Source organism: Syngnathus leptorhynchus, chromosome 12 (assembly GCF_054491065.1).
Source record: "Syngnathus leptorhynchus isolate UIUO chromosome 12, UIUO_Slep, whole genome shotgun sequence".
NCBI lineage: Eukaryota > Metazoa > Chordata > Actinopteri > Syngnathiformes > Syngnathidae > Syngnathus > Syngnathus leptorhynchus.
In genome coordinates, this window is record NC_141206.1 from 3,752,083 (window position 1) to 3,768,645 (window position 16,563).

Below are 16,563 nucleotides of genomic sequence, written 5' to 3' on the forward strand. Positions count from 1 at the left end.
CCATCGCTCACTGTTAATTTTGTCTGATTTGTCTTAAAATAACAACAACAACAAATCTGGAACCACTGAATTGTAAAATTTATATGCATTTTCAGACCATATTTTTGACAAATATGAACACTAAAACAAACAGGTTAACTTATGGCTGGATTCAGCCATGCAGTTAAACAGAATAAAAACGTTCCTTCATAAAGAAAATAGAGCAGTAAAGTTCCTTGTAAACGATTGAATTCTCTTCCACGTGTTAAATACACAGGTAATACATGGACAGAGCGAGGAACATGAAAGTTAGCATCCAGATAGCTGGGTAAGGGGTGTACACCATGGCCAGTACGATATCAAAGAACCAGCCACACACGTCTGAGAGGTGGAAAGTCTGCAGCGTGAAGCCGACGTGGGCGAAGTGCCAACTTGTGTGAGCCCTCTCGGCATTCCTCCTATATCCTAAAAGGAAAGAGATCAAATGACAATGGGGCACCCATAGTGATTCACCAGCCCAACTCAGCGTTGAACCCAAGACCTTCTTGTGACAATTCCTTTTTAGTCCTTGTCTTATCTTACACCCTTCAGCATCAGTGTGTGCATTAGGGTAAGAACGACTGCATGCTACATTTCACAAAGTTGCCTTGATATTTGCTCTTCGTGACCTGGCCTGAACTTTTACCTCACTTAATGCATCACGGCGAGATGTGATCATCTATTTGACCGCTCTGAATAGGAAAATCATGGCGACGACAAATTTCTGTTCATAGAATTTTTGTGTTTGGCAACCTTTACTGAGCATATACTGAGGACATTTTTGACATAAGAAAATCTCACCACCAATTTTCATAGGTAAATAAATCATCATCCACTCGCAGGACCTACAACTCTCAAAACTGTAAGGCAGATGTTCAAACCACTTGGCTGCCCAAACACTAATTGGATTGTTTTGATGCTTATAAAAGTGCAGGGTTACTATTCATGTCAAATAAATGTGTGTGATAGGATTTGAGACCCACCCCACCAGTTACGGAAGGCTTTGCGGCATCTGGGCAGAGGCCATTTAACACATGAAGCATTTTGGAAGTACTGCTTGCGAGCGCGGTACACTCTCGGGAAAGAGGATTCTGCTTTCTGGCTGAGCTCTGAAAAAGAAGGGAGCGGAATACAGTTGTGCCTTGACTTACGAGTTGAATTTGACATGCGACCGAGCTACAAACTCAAATCATGTCCTATACAGTTCCACAATGAAGACTGAAGCATGAACACATTCTTAAAAATATTCAATTACCTTCTTCAAATAAAATCTGCTTCTGGACAATGTTTACCTGTGTGAAATTTTGTGTGCGAGATGAGGGCTCGGCACAGAGGGCAAGGCGTGTTTTCCTCTCGGTTCTTGGCGAGCCTGCGTAGACACGGCTCGCAGAAGACGTGGCTGCAGGGTTGGCAGCCGTAAGGGCGGAAGTAGATGTCGAGACACACGGCACACGTAAGGCCTTGCCTGTCTTCCTCCTCCTCCTCCTCCTCCTCTGCTTCTTCACCGTTGAGCATCAAATCATTTAAATTGCTGGCCTAGACACAAACAATACAGTACTGTAGAGGATATTTTTGTCTCAATGAATTTCTTCTTGAAAATAGGCTTGAAAAATAATGAAATAGACCTCTCTTTTAAATGACACAAATAGTTTAGATATCTTTAAAAATATAATAAAAAGTCAAATTGATGTTTTTATTGTCATCTTATTGTTTGACCATTTTGAATGGAAAGGTGAATTCTCAAAATGAATTAAGCCATTTTATGGCTGGACCTTTAAAGTCAAAAATCCGCTCAGTAAAATAGTAAACCACAAAACCCTGTTTTTGCCAAGGAATTGCAAAATAAGAACACAATTAAGAAAATCTGCCAATAGAAAATGCCAGTAAAACTCAAGTAAAAATATTGCAACATGTAACATCAGTGTGGACTTGCCCCTCACCTGCTTCTGCAGCCATTTTTCCCGCCGCCGCTGTTTCCTTCGCTGGCTCTTAAGGTGGTTCTTCTCTCTCTTACTTTGTCTGTGTGAGGAGGATGTGGACGCCAGAGAGGATCCAGGCTGCATATGATTGCACAAATAATATTACTAAATACGGTCGAAGTAAATTTATATTTGACAATATATTGTAACATACCACTATCTCCTCTTCCTGCTCAGCTGAACTATTAGAAAAGGGCATTCTTCTGAGGGACAGTGAAATATCCTCGTGGGCATTTTCAGCAGATGACCCTTCATTTTCCTCAGTTTGCACCACCTGACATTCCTGAGGCGCCTGTATTTGACATTCCAGAGGTGCCTGTCTTAGTGCGGAGACAGATGAAGTGCTAGTAACAGCACTGAAGATGGCGTCATCATCTTTGGTCATGGGACACAAGACAGGGGACAGCATAGACCCATCTGGAGAGTCTTTTACAAACCAGAGTCAAATAGAAGCATTCCTCAAAAAGTGTACTAAAAATAAGATGGAATTAATAAATTGTGCATTCTTACCTTCTGACATTACTTGTGAGGATTCACTGAGGCCAGGGAGGGGCATGTGATCAACTGTGTTGTGCTGTAAACGATTACTTTTGTTCAATTCCAAGCTTGATCGTGTGTTCAATTCCAAGCTGTCGTATTTATACTGAGAGCCCTCTGTCATTTGCGGCCTCTTGTCTGGCCTCGACCATCTTGGCTGGACTTGGAAAAGGCTCTGCTTGTGGTCGTGGTCGACGCGACATTTGCTGAGATGGACGGTGGCGTCCCGGCCGCAAGGACACTGACTGCAATGGATGAAGTTGAAGCCACCCAGACGAGCCCCACAGTTCTGACACTCTAGCCTCCCTGCAGTCCACTGGGCCTAAAAAGAAAGTGTCAGGTTGGAGAAACACAACTTTGGAAAGTTAGCCCTCCACTAACGTCACTTAAAAATCATGAATTCTCAAGATGACTTGTGCACTGTACCAAGTGCAATGAGTTCAGTATCCACTCTGGAAGCGTGTCAACATTCATGTGCCAAATGGTGCAAGTCACCTCTGAACTTTCATCTGTGACCTCAACCTGCAGACATACAATGGACGGGACATTTTCAACATGATGTGATTATTTCTGAGAGGACATAAACAACATACTTATTACAAATTCATTTCACATTTGTTTGACATGACTTGTCGAAAAGGGAGGAGGGAAGAATCTATATTGCTTATCTAGTCCCGTCCCTGATTATAAATAACCAAGGTATCACTACCAGACACACAATTTAAATTTCTACAGTGCAACCTATATACCACCATAGGAAAGTGAGCAACAAAGGCTTTGTCTCGTATAATGTGATCTAAATGCAGCTGTAACATATTAACTGGAAGTTTGAATAAAAAGTTGAAAAGAAAGAACAAACATTTGACTAATATGACATAGTATGCTTTGAATACAGCAATCCCTATATTTACTGGAGGTTTGACCAAGGTAACATTTGTTTTGACGACAGCAATGGCGAATAGACGTTTGCATCAATTTGTGTTGTATACGGCCATGAAGTTATTTTGTTAGAACCCGTTTGATTTCATACAACAGTATAGTTCATCAATTTTGAGATTTGGAGTCACAATCTCGAAGGCACATAGCCGCAGGCAGCACCCGCCAACCGATCGCACAACTAAGTTTCCCTCGTGGCGGTTTTCCATTATCTTGTTGATCTTTGTGTTTAGCTCAGACAGACCTGACCCCATGTTTGTAATTGTTAGCATTACTTGGTTAACTCAAGGTTGTCCAAACACTCCACCCTGCAATTATAGATGCTATTTTATATATATATATATATATATATATATATATATATATATATATATATATATATATATATATATATATATATATATATTTTATTTTTTATTTTTTTATTTTAATTATAAGCGTGATGTTGCGTGGTAATGTATCCTTGGGCAAGACACCGAAACGTCCAACTACTAAGTGCCAAGTTGCAGTGGCTACGTGCATGTGTGTGGTACTGAGGTTCTGATAAGGCAAGTGAAAGAAATAAAATTGATGGAAACCATGGGACTGAGTAAATTACTATTCTCAGAAAACAAATCAAGTGATGATAATGCGAGTCACCTCTTGCAGACATTCGATAACAACTTTCCGGCACTTCCTACAGCGAAGCATTGCTGTCTTTAATCGGGTTGGAGCCAGTGCTGAAAAACAACAGTAAACATTTGCAAATGAAGACGCATTAAAGACATTACAATTCCTGTTACGGGCTCCATCTAAATGATAATTGCAACTTTCCAACTCGGGCTAAAATTGACAGTACTTCATCAGAAACTCTGGGTAGGAGAACGTCAAATGTTTCTTTACGCACAACAATGTTTACGTTTGAAGGATTTGCTAAAGCATGATTAATTACACACCTCTGCACTACCCAAGTATCATGGGGAGAAAGTCAATATCCTCAAACTTGGCTCCGTTAACAAAACATGTTGATGCATAAAAATTTGTCCTCGGTATAATCTGAGTTTAAAATAATGAAACTGAATCTAAAATACCTCGGAAAGCAACACTACTCGTCCGGAGGACTTCTGGTTTAAGAGCTGAGGTACTACGGCAGGCCGAATAGGACAAAATAGAAATTCTATTTAGGTTTTGCCGCGACATAAAATGCAAAAACATTGGCAGTAATCTCCGTAAGGTATCCAAAAGAGGATATTAAGAGCTACTTTTTATGGGTAATAATAAATGTGAAGGGCCACTCATTTGATGCACACTTTTGAAATTTGATCAAATTTCCATGAAATGTCCATTCTTCATTTACCTTTGTGAACCGCTTATCTTCAAACTATAAAATACATTTATATGTGAAGATACTCAACTTGTTAATGATATCTAACCATGCCTACAATAAACAAGGTAGGAAACAAATGAATACCAAGACCAATAAATTAACTGCAATGTTTTACATTTTTATATTGATCACTTACATTCCTAGGAAATTACCCTGTCCCATGACTCATGCTAACAGACAGACAGACAGACAGACAGACAGACAGACAGACAGACAGACAGACAGACAGACAGACAGACAGACAGACAGAGCTCCATGTAATATTAGACTCGCATTTTGTGTATACTGGATTTTTGCACGGATGAATGATTTCCAATGTCTTAAATTTACACACATGCCTTTTGCACATTGATTTTGAGTCAAATAATAATAAAAAAAAATAATAATCTGCAGTATGTGTACGGGTGCAACCAAATAGGCAGTGAATAGCTTGGGGAAAGCAAAGCCAAAATGATGAGTGTTTACGTTAATATATCCACAAAGGCAGCGACACACTGCTGGGATACAAGCATCCTCCCTGCACCCTCACCCAGAGTGACGCACTGGTATAAATAAGGACCATCTCTCTAAACCGTGAGCCTCAAACAGTAGTAGTCCGCTATGTGCTCTTCAAAGTGGAACAGAGCGCCTTGTGCCAACGAGGAGCATCTCTAATTGTCTAGCCGGCATGGAGGACGCAAACAACACGACAGTCTTGTCTCAATTCAACCTCCCTTTAAACAAAACCACTAAAGCAACCAAAGAGGATGAGGTGAGATTGAGTTACCAAATCCTCACCTCCTTACTCCTTTGTGCGCTCATCCTGTGCGCAATTTTTGGGAACGCGTGTGTGGTGGCTGCCATCGCCCTGGAGCGCTCTTTGCAGAATGTGGCCAACTATTTGATCGGTTCTCTTGCTGTCACCGATTTAATGGTGTCGGTTCTGGTTCTGCCCATGGCGGCGCTATATCAGGTTTTAAACAGGTGGACTTTGGGACAAATTCCCTGTGACATCTTCATCTCGTTGGATGTTTTATGTTGCACCTCGTCCATATTGCACCTGTGCGCCATCGCTCTGGACCGATACTGGGCCATTACCGAGCCCATAGACTACATGAAGAAGAGGACACCTCGGAGAGCAGCGATTTTGATCAGCGTCACTTGGCTGGTTGGGTTCTCCATCTCGGTGCCGCCTATGTTGATCATGCGCTCCCAGCCGAACAGCGTGGAGGAATACAGGAAGAACCCAAAGCAATGTAAGATCAGGCAAGACGTCTGGTACACCATTTACTCCACGTTTGGTGCTTTCTACATCCCTCTCATGCTCATGTTGGTTCTCTACGGGCGGATATTTAAAGCGGCCAGGTTCCGCATTAGACGGACTGTGCGTAAAAGCGAAAAAAAGAAAGTGGCTGACTCCTGCTCGGCCATATCCCCCGCGCTCTTCCACAAAAAGACACCCAGAGAAGCGCAGACGAAAAGCTGGAAAAGAAGCGTGGAGCCGCGGCCGCCGGTGGCGTGCGTCAACGGCGCGGTGAAGCACGCCGAGGACGGTGAATCTCTGGAGATCATCGAGGTTCACAGCAGCCTCAAAGACAACCTCCCGCTTCCAAACACTCCGAGCCCCATGCCGTTGTTCGAGAGTAGACACGAGAAGGCGACCGAGGCCAAGAGGAAGATCGCCCTGGCTCGGGAGCGCAAAACAGTCAAGACGCTGGGCATCATTATGGGGACCTTCATCCTCTGCTGGCTACCCTTCTTTATTGTCGCCCTGGTCATGCCGTTCTGCCAGGAGTCGTGTTACATGCCCCGCTGGCTGGAGGATGTGATCAACTGGCTGGGCTACTCCAACTCGCTGCTCAATCCTATCATTTATGCCTACTTCAACAAAGACTTTCAGGGAGCTTTTAAGAAAATCATCAAGTGTCATTTCTGCAGACAATGAATTTCTTTTAATAGGACAGGAGCTGCCCTGAAATTACTCTGCTGTACTGATCCTGAAAACAAAAACAAAAAACATTGACTTCGACTCAACCATCACCATGCAGTGTTAAATATTACCTGAGGTATGTGCATTGATAAACCATAATCTTGTTCTGTAATGTTCAATAAAGATACACTCGATAATTAACAGATCACCATTTTGAAATTCTGCATCTAAAAAGTGAGACTGAACGTATCCACATACATATGAAAACTTGTTGATGTCTTCTGGGTTCATCTGTGAGACTTGAATAAAACAGTTGGCATTAAAAACAATGACGTTTTGTCGTTCCTTAAGAGCCACACTTTGTTAAATATTTTAGATATAATCCCATCAGGTAATTCAAGATCAACTACACTTTGAGGTTATTTACTGCTGAATATAGTGATTCAACCCCCTATTATATATATATATAGGGGGTTATATATATATATATATATATATATATATATATATATATATATATATATATATATATATATATATATATATATATAGTTATATATATATATATATATATATATATATATATATATATATATATATATATATATATATAGTTATATATAACCATATATATATAACCATATATATGTAAATATCATATATCAGGCATCCATGAGGTTTGTTTCACTTATTTCCTGACACGGTTATTTATTATAACGCCACGGCTTGAAAAGAAAAATGGGTTTAAATCTTTATATATATATATATATATATATATATATATATATATATATATATATATATATATATATATATATATATATATATATATATATATATATTTTATGAGAATCAAGTAACATGATTGACACGGGGCCTCATGGCACAGATGTTATGTGTGCATGGATTGTAGAAACAATGTCACGTATCTTTTCTTTTTTTTTGTAGTCACATACATCACCAGTGCACCCCAAAAGATCTTCAGGGTCAGGGTGTGTCTCCGATGCCCTTTCTCTGTCACTCTCATTCTCATAACAAACAATATATCTTGAAAGGCAGATGGATGCTGGAGAGATGGTTGCCATAGCAACATATGGGAGATGCAAACTCCGGGAACCGAAGGGGCAATTACCTGATCAAAGGCCTGGTACAACACAAGCATACAGAGGTGTATTGGAGTGGCCCACAGCTGGCAGTCATCACGCACAATAAACAAGTCTATTCTTTTCTATTCTTTTCTATTCTTTCATTTGTTTTTCATGCAGAGAAGCCATGCCTGTACTGAAAGATGTGATCCAGCCTTTGGTAGAAACAAGTTTTTATGTAATTCCTGTGTTATGCAACTTTTATACATCATTGATGAAAGATGAAAACAGAGAGCATCACTAAAACGACATAAGAGGAAAACAAATATATCTTTGCTATGTATCTATTCCTGGCACAGGGACAGGCAGACCAACGAAAAGCAATTTCTACAACTGGTCGTTGCCAACCAAGAGACGTTTTTGCTATTTTCAGTGACTTTTCTGACCTCTTTAGCAACCCCCCAAAAAAGCACCAGAAAGCAACGTAAATGACAGTCGTGGTGCTATTGTTAGCAACATTTTGCTTTCCTACACAATTGGCCTGATTTTAGTGTACGCAAATCTACAGTTTTATGGATTGTGGTTATTGGGCGTGATGTAAGTCATCATTGCCAGAACTTATTTGGACAAATTCAAGTTCAGTGTAAAAAAAGTTGGATCAAATGTGACAATGGAATTGCTTCTAAATTTGGCTCAAATTTGTTGTTGAAAAAATTGATGGTGATTGCTTAGTAAGAGCTGATTGTGTAACAGTGTGATTTTGTTTTCATATTGTAGTAAATATGTATTTCCTGACATCTTGGAAAAGAGATTTTTGCTATCAGTGAGTTTCTCATGTAGCTCTCTTTGCAAAGTTAACTGGCCATTGATGCCTCACCTTGACCTGAGCTGATGGGAAGAAAACACATTTTTCTGTAGTGTGTGGTCCCTTTAATACGATGACTATTGTATATTTGTTTTATTATAATCCAAAAGTCAATGGCACCATTTTTACTTTGACTCACCAGTAAGTCTCATCCAACTATACAACTAATGTTTACACATTCAAATGTGGTTTCTTTGTGCTGTCTTGATCGACAAACAAAGTGATCAACGCTAATTGCATAGTATTTGCATCCCAGAGTTTGAAAGGGTTGTTGGGAATAACAATAATTGCCATTTGCTTCCGCCAAATGTTGTTTGGGAATGAGAGGAGTAAAGATTGCTTTCTGAGAATCAAGGAGTTTAATGAAAAGAAATCATAAATCATGCGTCGTGCACGAAAATGCGCTTTCGAACATCTCGTTAATATTAGGGAGGTATGTAGAGATTCGATTTATATAACACTTTCCAAAAGAGCCAACAATAAAAAATGGGGGTAGTTAAAATCTTATGTGACAATATTTTAGCAGCACCTTATGAAATAGGCAAGAAGAAGAGCAGTTTTCAGTTTCAGTTATCATCAACAGAAACATTTTTAAGAGTGTAAAAGTTGACTTGTAAGGGAAACATTTTATTTGCGCACCCAAATATTAGTAACACAAAAACTAATGGGTTTAAAAAAGGAAGACACTAATGTAAACATATACAAATACATCCACTTCAAAGTTTGAATAGAATAGCAAGCATTGTATTTTTTCCCCCACAGGATTTTGTCCTCTGTGAGAGTGATACAGTAATATAATTACTTGAATCAACTATTGTTAAATATTTTGAAGAAAAAAAAAAAAGAAATCTGATTTCATAATATGCTCCGGTCAGAGAGACGAGTGTTCGAAAAGGATGACCTTTGAATGGCTGGATAGGCTGGACAGCCTAGAGGGCCTGTAAGCTCCAATACGAGAGTACACATCGACGTCTGAGCAGGCACCCCATGATAGGTGGGGGCTCGGTGCGGCGGTGTGCCTCAGGGGCAGAGGAGGAGTCAGTGGAGGGAGCGTCTTTTGGAGGGAAGGTACTGCTGCATGGCCGGGTGCTGGGGGCAGTGGCATTGAGGCTGGTGGGCAAACTGGAAGGGGTGGGAGTGGGGTGGTGGCGACAGGTGTTGCTATGGCGACAGTTTGCACAGGTGGAATAGCGTGCGCTTCGGTGCCATTGGACAGCTTCTCATATGATGATGGGTGTTTGAAGGTGTAGGTGGCTGTATGGTAGAAGCTGTAATACTCCAGAGCATGTCTTGCACTTGCCATTCTCAGCCTGTGGAACATCACAAAAGTCAATGTGGCCCCTTGGACACAATATTAAGTCAAATAATGGTCTAACTAAACTTCTAAAATTAATAATACAGCGCTAGCATGGAGAGACTCCACCCTTGTTTTAGTGTCTTAAAATCATGCCGTCTTATATTCTTATTTCATTTTCATTCAAGGGAAAAAAGTGGATGATGGTTATGTGCCGATAATATTCTTTTGATACACTGCACCCAGTTTGTAATGGCAACTTTTGGATTGGAATGCCAGATTACCATTTATGCCATTTAATTTGATTTTAAATTTGATTAAGTTTAAACTTAATCAGGAGTTGTGAGTTTAGTTCCCGCTCAGTAAATGTGAATGTGTTTTTGTTGATTTGGTCTTGAATGGAGTTTTAGTTTTGTTATGTTTTCCATTCATTCTGTAGCATGTTGCGTCACTCATCTTTGTCCGGTTATCGATCAATCAGCTCCCTGAGCTACTCGTGTGTTGTTCAGGTGTTCCTCATAGTCGCATCGCTTTGTTTGTATGTAGTTCCCTTGTTTCTTGTCTGTTCATTATTTATTACTTATGTTTCTGATGTTGTCAAATACATTACTTGTTGCTTTTTGTTAAGAGTTGATATACAGATGTTTTGTTGGGAATTTTTTTTATCTTGTATTTTGGTCTCTCTATACTTTTTTTTATGGTGAATACATTCCTAGCTTTGATTTTGTATCTATGCTTCTCTGCATTCGGGTCCTCAAAAAACAATATGTAAATGATTATCTGAATGAATATGCACCCTTTGTTTGACTGGAGATCAATCCAGGTTGTAATCCACATTTTGCCCAAAGTTACCTTCGATATGATTGTTGTTACTTTACTCATTCCAGTCTAGAAAAAAGCAAAAATTCACATTTGGCAGTGAAGATTTCATACACACCTGTGTCGAGTTTGTAAAAGTCTGTACAAAAGCATCAAGATGACAGCTCCGGCCAGAGTCACTAGAAGCATCACCACTCTGGCATCCAAACTCCAGCAAGATTTGCCAGCTGCTTCAGATGAGCTAAAGGTGCCGGGGGGCTGTGCTGTCACCATCGCTTGTTTGGCTCTGACAACTGCTTTGATTGGGGTTGGCTGGCTGGTGGTCAGCAAAGCTGTCTCAAGGTGGGGAAAGATGCTGTTGGCAACCTCAACACTAACCTGCATCACTACCAGGTTTCATCAGCAGTCAACGGACTCGGTTATAAAACATGCTGTCCACAACGGTTAGCTTCAAATAGCATAAATGTAATAATGACCAAAAAGTTGTTATCTTTGAACTATAAGTCTCACCATTATTGCTTTATCCTTTAGATAACCAGGGAAATTAAATTATGAGAGATGTGATTTTAAAAAATGCAATTGAGTCATGTTGGTCGGAGAAAAGTACAAAAACTCAGCTTACCCTGAAGACGACGAGTGCACTGGCCATGTGGTTGTGCAGCTTTCCAGTACTAAATGAAAAATTCCAGGCACATACAATTGGAGGGAAGCTAGTAAAAACAACAGGAAAACAGTGCACTTCCTTGAAGGAGTGCTGTGATGACTTCCTCTTGCCATGGTTACAGGAAACTAGTCAAGGATGTCTTTTTTCTCCCCTTTTTTTCGTCTTTGTGTGTCTAAATGAGCTAGAAAATGACCACGCAGTTATGTATCTACTGTACAATAATAATTGTCATCCAAAATAAAGTTGTAAGATAAATGCAGATGCAGAAAATGTTATTTTATTTGAATCAGGGGACAGCATGCCAGATGCAGACGTCAAACACACACGTCTGACCTTTGTGATGCCGCTTTATCTGGACCAAAGACCAAAACTAAACATATGTTTATTCAAAGAGGAAGTAAACATCTGCTTCAATGCCACCAAAGTCCACCGAAACTGTGCCGGTGCTGGTGGAGGTCAACAGATGCAGACAGATGGCGGGCGGTGTGAAAAATTTGCTACGATCTGATTTAGCCAGTATTCAGGGAACAAATAAATGACACACTGGCACTACTCACAAGGCTCGCTTCCATGCAAGTTCAGCTTTCATTTATCGGTCTAATAAGTTTTGATTCCGGGCCAAGCCAAAAGGGAGCAACTCTTAGCTCGCACTCAATATCCCTGCATGGTACTTTCACAATCCTTTGATATTGGAGAGGGTAATATTAAAAGATCCGTTATCACAAGTCCAATTGTGGTTGAGGGGAGAGGTGACCTGCCCAGACAATCCAGTAGAAAATGGAACAAGGAACAATGCTCCAGCTTAAAACCACAGACAATAAAAGGAAGGAATATCATTTGGATTCTTGTAATGCAAATTAGAAAAAAGAATTGGAACATTTTGAATGTTTCCATTTCTCTTAATCATGATGTTGTTGTTGTTGTTGTTGTTTTTTTTACATTACAGCCATGTTCTTGTTTATACATTTCTAGTAACAATGAGTTACAAAACTGACGGTACAGCAAATACATGTTTTACGGTGCTACCATTTGAGCCTGTGGGAAATCATTTCAAATACAAATAATCGTGATTGAGAAGTCCACTTTGCAGTTTCTAAGGCAAATTTGCTAACGAAGGAAAGCTCTCTTAAAAGAGCTGGAATTTCTATCATGAGGTTGTACTTTTCTTGATAGAAGCGATATTTTCCCTCTGGCTTAAACACTTGATGGTTTGATTTACTTCACGCCATCATGAGCGCTCATTAGCTGTCATTGACGACCCTTTTTGTGCGGTTTCCTGATGCTTTGCACTTATGAATCACTTTCAAGTCCGTCACAATATCCAATCAGTGCAATGGCACATTCAGTAGCAATGATGGTCAATCATACTCACAACTGTTCATAAGGATGCACTACAGATTCCCTAAGATTGTGGTGAAAATGAGAAGGGTGATGACGCAGATGATGGCTTACGTATGTATGATGGTGAAGTAATGCCAATATATATAAAGAAAAGCAAAAAATATAGAGAAATGATGATTTCCGTAATGTTCCCAACTGTTCGCATTTGAAGATTCTGATTGACCTTTTTAATATTATTTCTTTGACAAGCTTGCCGCCAGTAAATAAACGTGTTTTTTTTCAAGTTGGTAATTCAAGGTAGAAAGTTTATTCATACCCAATATATGCAGTTTCCTAAATGACAAAAATAATTTCATTTTTTTCTATTTTGCATCCTTTTGCTTTTCAGCATCGGCTTATGCTTGCATCATGACATAATACTCGGATATTAGCTAGGATTGTTTTGATATCGCCTTTGAATGACAAACTGCAAATCACTAATTGTTTAATTGATGCACAAAGTACACAAAGCCTTCCAGTCATTGTGGGCCAACTGACAAAAAAATCTGTCACCCCTGTCAAATGTGTTTGTTGGATGGTGATGTGCACATCCACATGTGTGTCTCCAGCCTTGGGCCTCGCACTGTCAGATCGACTATCCACAGCAGACAGCACAAGGTCATCAGATGATGACCAGCAGTCGGGGTTGCCCCCAGTCACTCGGCTGTCCATATTCATCCTCAGTGAGGCGGCACAGTACACTCACCGCCCATTTTGGGATTTCCACTGTTGTGCTGTCAAGCTGATGGATATCACTTTCAGCGCGCACCAAGCATGTCTCGGAACTGTGCGCTGGCTTGTTCTAAGCCTTACCAAACTTAACCACAGAGACAAAATGAAGGAATTGATTCATTTTATCTCACCATTTTGGAAATAATTTGGCTGGATGATTAAACAGGCAAAGCCCAGCAAAAAAAACACAGCAGGACGGGTATTTGTGAGAGTCAAGGACATGGTCAAAAATCAGGGGTGTCAAACTCATTTTTGTCACGGGCCGCATCGTAGTCGTAGTTTTCTTCTGAGGACCATTATGACCGTTCAACCCAAATAAATTTATCAACGTCTCATATTATATACGGGATACAATAAACTGATCAATAACTAGTTTTGAAATCAGAAACGAGAAAAATAACTGTTCACATTTTTAAAAAGTTGAATGGTAATAGAAATTGCTAGCAACATCTAAAAGTGACGACACTTTGCAATTTTTTGTTCGTTACGCATTGACTTTGCGAGCCAAATATAATTAAACGGTGGGGCAAAAAATTTGCCTAAAAAGAAAACAAAAGACAATAATGACGGCACTGCTGCCACCTACTGTAGTGGATGTGTGATGACATTTTATTCTAGTACAGTACAGCAAACAAAAAAAATCTCCAGGGTGTCGCACCCTGTTGTTGCATCCAATGTCACTCTGTAATGGAAATAACAGACAACTAAAAACTTTGAGGCCCTTCCTCCAAGTAACAACAGTTCTCGTATTTGGCACTGGTAATGGAGAGTTTGTTTCTCCTGATCTGGTATGACATCATAATGCTGTGTTGGAATATATTTCTAATTTAACCTGAACTCGAGTTACTAATCTGACTCCAATTTGTGACTTTACCCAACTGCCACTCATCCAACAATATGCGCGCTCGTTCTGCAATAGAAAGGTATCAGGAAGCCGGCATTTTCACACACGAGTGGATTTATTCCTAACACACAAATCTAATACATCACCTGGGTCTCGGGTCCCTCTCAATACACCTCTGTACGCCTCTGTTGCCACCAGCAGACGTACTCTACTTCCGAGTTGCCCAGCCATTAATTATACTACACAATATGCAAATGGCACATCAACAAAGGCATTCTGTCATTATTCTATTGGCTATGTGTAAACTGCAGTTAACTTTAGCTTGCTCTCATTGGTCTTTCTTCTCCTGCCGAATAACTTGCTCGCTCCTCCTGGTTGTAGTTTTCCATATAGGGTCACCAGTTGTTATCTACCAGCTGGCCCTGTGGGTCTTGTCCTCCATGCTGCTCCTGGGTTATCTTTTGTTCTGGAACGCAGACGTCCTCGCACCAACCACATATTTTGTTTTGTTCCCACTGTCACACACTCAGCAGTTTCATACTCTCATGCACAAGATGTCTAATGAACTATTTCAAGATCAAATTCTTATGTTCCTTCAGCTGGGAAAAAGAATTACTTTCTTTATGAGTGAGTTCCGCTTCGCTTTGCTGTTTATTTATATATTCAGTCACTTTCTGCACTGGGGTAGTCTGAATAGGGAGGAATCCCAAATCTTTTTCTTGTTCTTCCATGCTAAACCAGGTAACAACCGACTCCATCATATCTGCTTTAGCTGTAGCTGCATCAGCTTCTTTTCGCTGAAGAAGAAGACCTAAGCTTGCCTCCAAACGGGCTTTTTCCATTTTAAGATTTATTTCTTCCTCAGCGTAGGCTAATCTGGCTCTTGCGGCTTGAGCTGCAGCCTGAGCAAGTGCTGCTGCCACTCTGGCTCTGGATGAGGCAGATGACCTACTCAAAGAGCCTTTTGAAGAACTAACAGTGGGAAGTGTTGCAGATCTTGAGGATTTACTGGGCCGGGAGATGAGCGTACCGGTCTCCCCATTGGGTGTCACCACTCGCATCCAATTTTTCCATTTTTATGACTGAAATTGAACTTGTGGGTAATTGGTTCTCCTTCAAAGCTGGTGTATGCAATCGTAAGTGTGAAGTTCGACTGTTGCAACTCGTGTTCTATAACGGGAGACAGCCAGAGCAAGTCCCACTTGTGTATTTCCAAAGGCCAGGCAATTGTATGTGTCACAATCATAACGAGGTGTGAACTGTCTGCAATACAAGCACAGAAAGGCATTTGGTAAGCACCAAACCAAGTTAGCCAATAGCATAGACAAGCAAACAATCTGTGGTGATCACTAAATCATATCTCCTTCATCATTCAAAGTGCCCAGTAATTAACAAGCTCATCAAAATAAGTCAAAATATTGCATATTAGAGCTTCAAGATGTATACATTTTACATACATTGTTCTGCTTGCCAAGGACACAAATTTAAAATGAAGCACTGATGTAACCAAAGCAACAATGACGAAAAATACTGTTAGACGTCTGACAGAATAGAATATTTACCCTTGGTCTGTTATGAACATGAAATATTCTAGATGTTACTTTATTTTCCTGAAGCTACTCATTACTCATAAACCTGAGGGAAAACAATTTTCTCCTTCACGGCCCCGAGAGCCCAGTTCTATGTCGCCTTGAAAGAAATTTGCTAAAAAAGCCTTTTGACATTAGAGACGATTACCTGTGTCATTTAGACGTGCTTTGTTTGTCTGAGGGAGGACAACAAAACTTTTGAAAGAAAAAAGTGGCAGTCACTAAATGCGTGCTGTTTATGCTAATCTGGGTGATGTATAACTTGGACTGACCTGCAAGAGGTGGTGTGTACCCGCAGCTCAGTCACGGGCCCAAAAAAAAAAAGATTTAAACCTCAGAACTGTGCGGCGGCTAACAAATATACCTTGCGTGGTGATATCAGTGGTTGTCTTTTTTTTTTTTCATCTGAATTTCTAGTTTGAAATTGATGCTTCAATGCTTTATACGTCAAATACCCAAGTGTATCGTTTGAAAAATAAAAAGGAAGCGCTTGTAAATAAGACAAAACCTGAAGTGAACAAAGGGCAAATAGGTAACAGTAAATTG

At 40.1% G+C, this 16,563-nt stretch overlaps 3 protein-coding genes across 10 annotated transcripts; 1 reads left to right on the forward strand and 2 right to left on the reverse strand.

The window, feature by feature from the left end:
- Positions 1-68: 68 nt before the first annotated feature.
- Positions 69-4,592, reverse strand: rnf180b (ring finger protein 180b). 7 transcript variants are annotated; one of them, XM_085927015.1, is made up of 9 exons: positions 4,541-4,592; positions 4,110-4,189; positions 3,030-3,056; positions 2,508-2,856; positions 2,152-2,423; positions 1,959-2,075; positions 1,311-1,554; positions 1,002-1,127; positions 69-444 (listed from the first exon to the last, which is right to left on the reverse strand). In XM_085927015.1, exons 2-9 carry the CDS (start codon positions 4,158-4,160, stop codon positions 245-247), a joined length of 1,386 nt encoding a protein of 461 aa, XP_085783141.1. In that variant the 5' UTR covers positions 4,161-4,189; positions 4,541-4,592; the 3' UTR covers positions 69-244. The 7 variants fall into 7 exon arrangements, with proteins under 7 accessions (XP_085783141.1, XP_085783137.1, XP_085783138.1 ...); XM_085927011.1 differs by having other exon boundaries at positions 2,961-3,056; XM_085927012.1 differs by having other exon boundaries at positions 2,961-3,056; positions 4,417-4,591.
- A 911-nt stretch (positions 4,593-5,503) lies between these two features.
- htr1ab (5-hydroxytryptamine (serotonin) receptor 1A b) lies at positions 5,504-6,760 on the forward strand. Its single transcript, XM_085926932.1, has one exon. The coding sequence runs from the start codon at positions 5,504-5,506 to the stop codon at positions 6,758-6,760; it is 1,257 nt and encodes a 418-aa protein (XP_085783058.1).
- Positions 6,761-9,440: 2,680 nt separating this feature from the next.
- On the reverse strand, positions 9,441-11,474 carry LOC147047887 (uncharacterized). Of its 2 annotated transcripts, XM_085927025.1 has the most exons (3): positions 11,431-11,474; positions 10,927-11,140; positions 9,441-10,005 (listed from the first exon to the last, which is right to left on the reverse strand). In XM_085927025.1, exons 2-3 carry the CDS (start codon positions 11,079-11,081, stop codon positions 9,567-9,569), a joined length of 594 nt encoding a protein of 197 aa, XP_085783151.1. In that variant the 5' UTR covers positions 11,082-11,140; positions 11,431-11,474; the 3' UTR covers positions 9,441-9,566. The 2 variants fall into 2 exon arrangements, with proteins under 2 accessions (XP_085783151.1, XP_085783150.1); XM_085927024.1 differs by lacking the exon at positions 11,431-11,474 and having other exon boundaries at positions 10,927-11,192.
- Between the last annotated feature and the right edge of the window lie 5,089 nt (positions 11,475-16,563).

Bases quoted from the DNA above. Each gene is read 5' to 3' on its own strand.
- LOC147047887 (XM_085927024.1), bottom strand. From the start codon at position 11,192: ATGCAGGTTAGTGTTGAGGTTGCCAACAGCATCTTTCCCCACCTTGAG. The intron at 10,006-10,926 runs GTGTGTATGAAA...GATGTTCCACAG, and splicing joins CTTTTACAAACTCGACACAG to GCTGAGAATGGCAAGTGCAA.
- htr1ab (XM_085926932.1), top strand. From the start codon at position 5,504: ATGGAGGACGCAAACAACACGACAGTCTTGTCTCAATTCAACCTCCCT.
- rnf180b (XM_085927011.1), bottom strand. From the start codon at position 4,160: ATGCTTCGCTGTAGGAAGTGCCGGAAAGTTGTTATCGAATGTCTGCAA. The intron at 2,857-2,960 runs GTACAGTGCACA...CTTTCTTTTTAG, and splicing joins TACTGAACTCATTGCACTTG to GCCCAGTGGACTGCAGGGAG. The intron at 2,076-2,151 runs GTATGTTACAAT...AATCATATGCAG, and splicing joins AGCAGGAAGAGGAGATAGTG to CCTGGATCCTCTCTGGCGTC.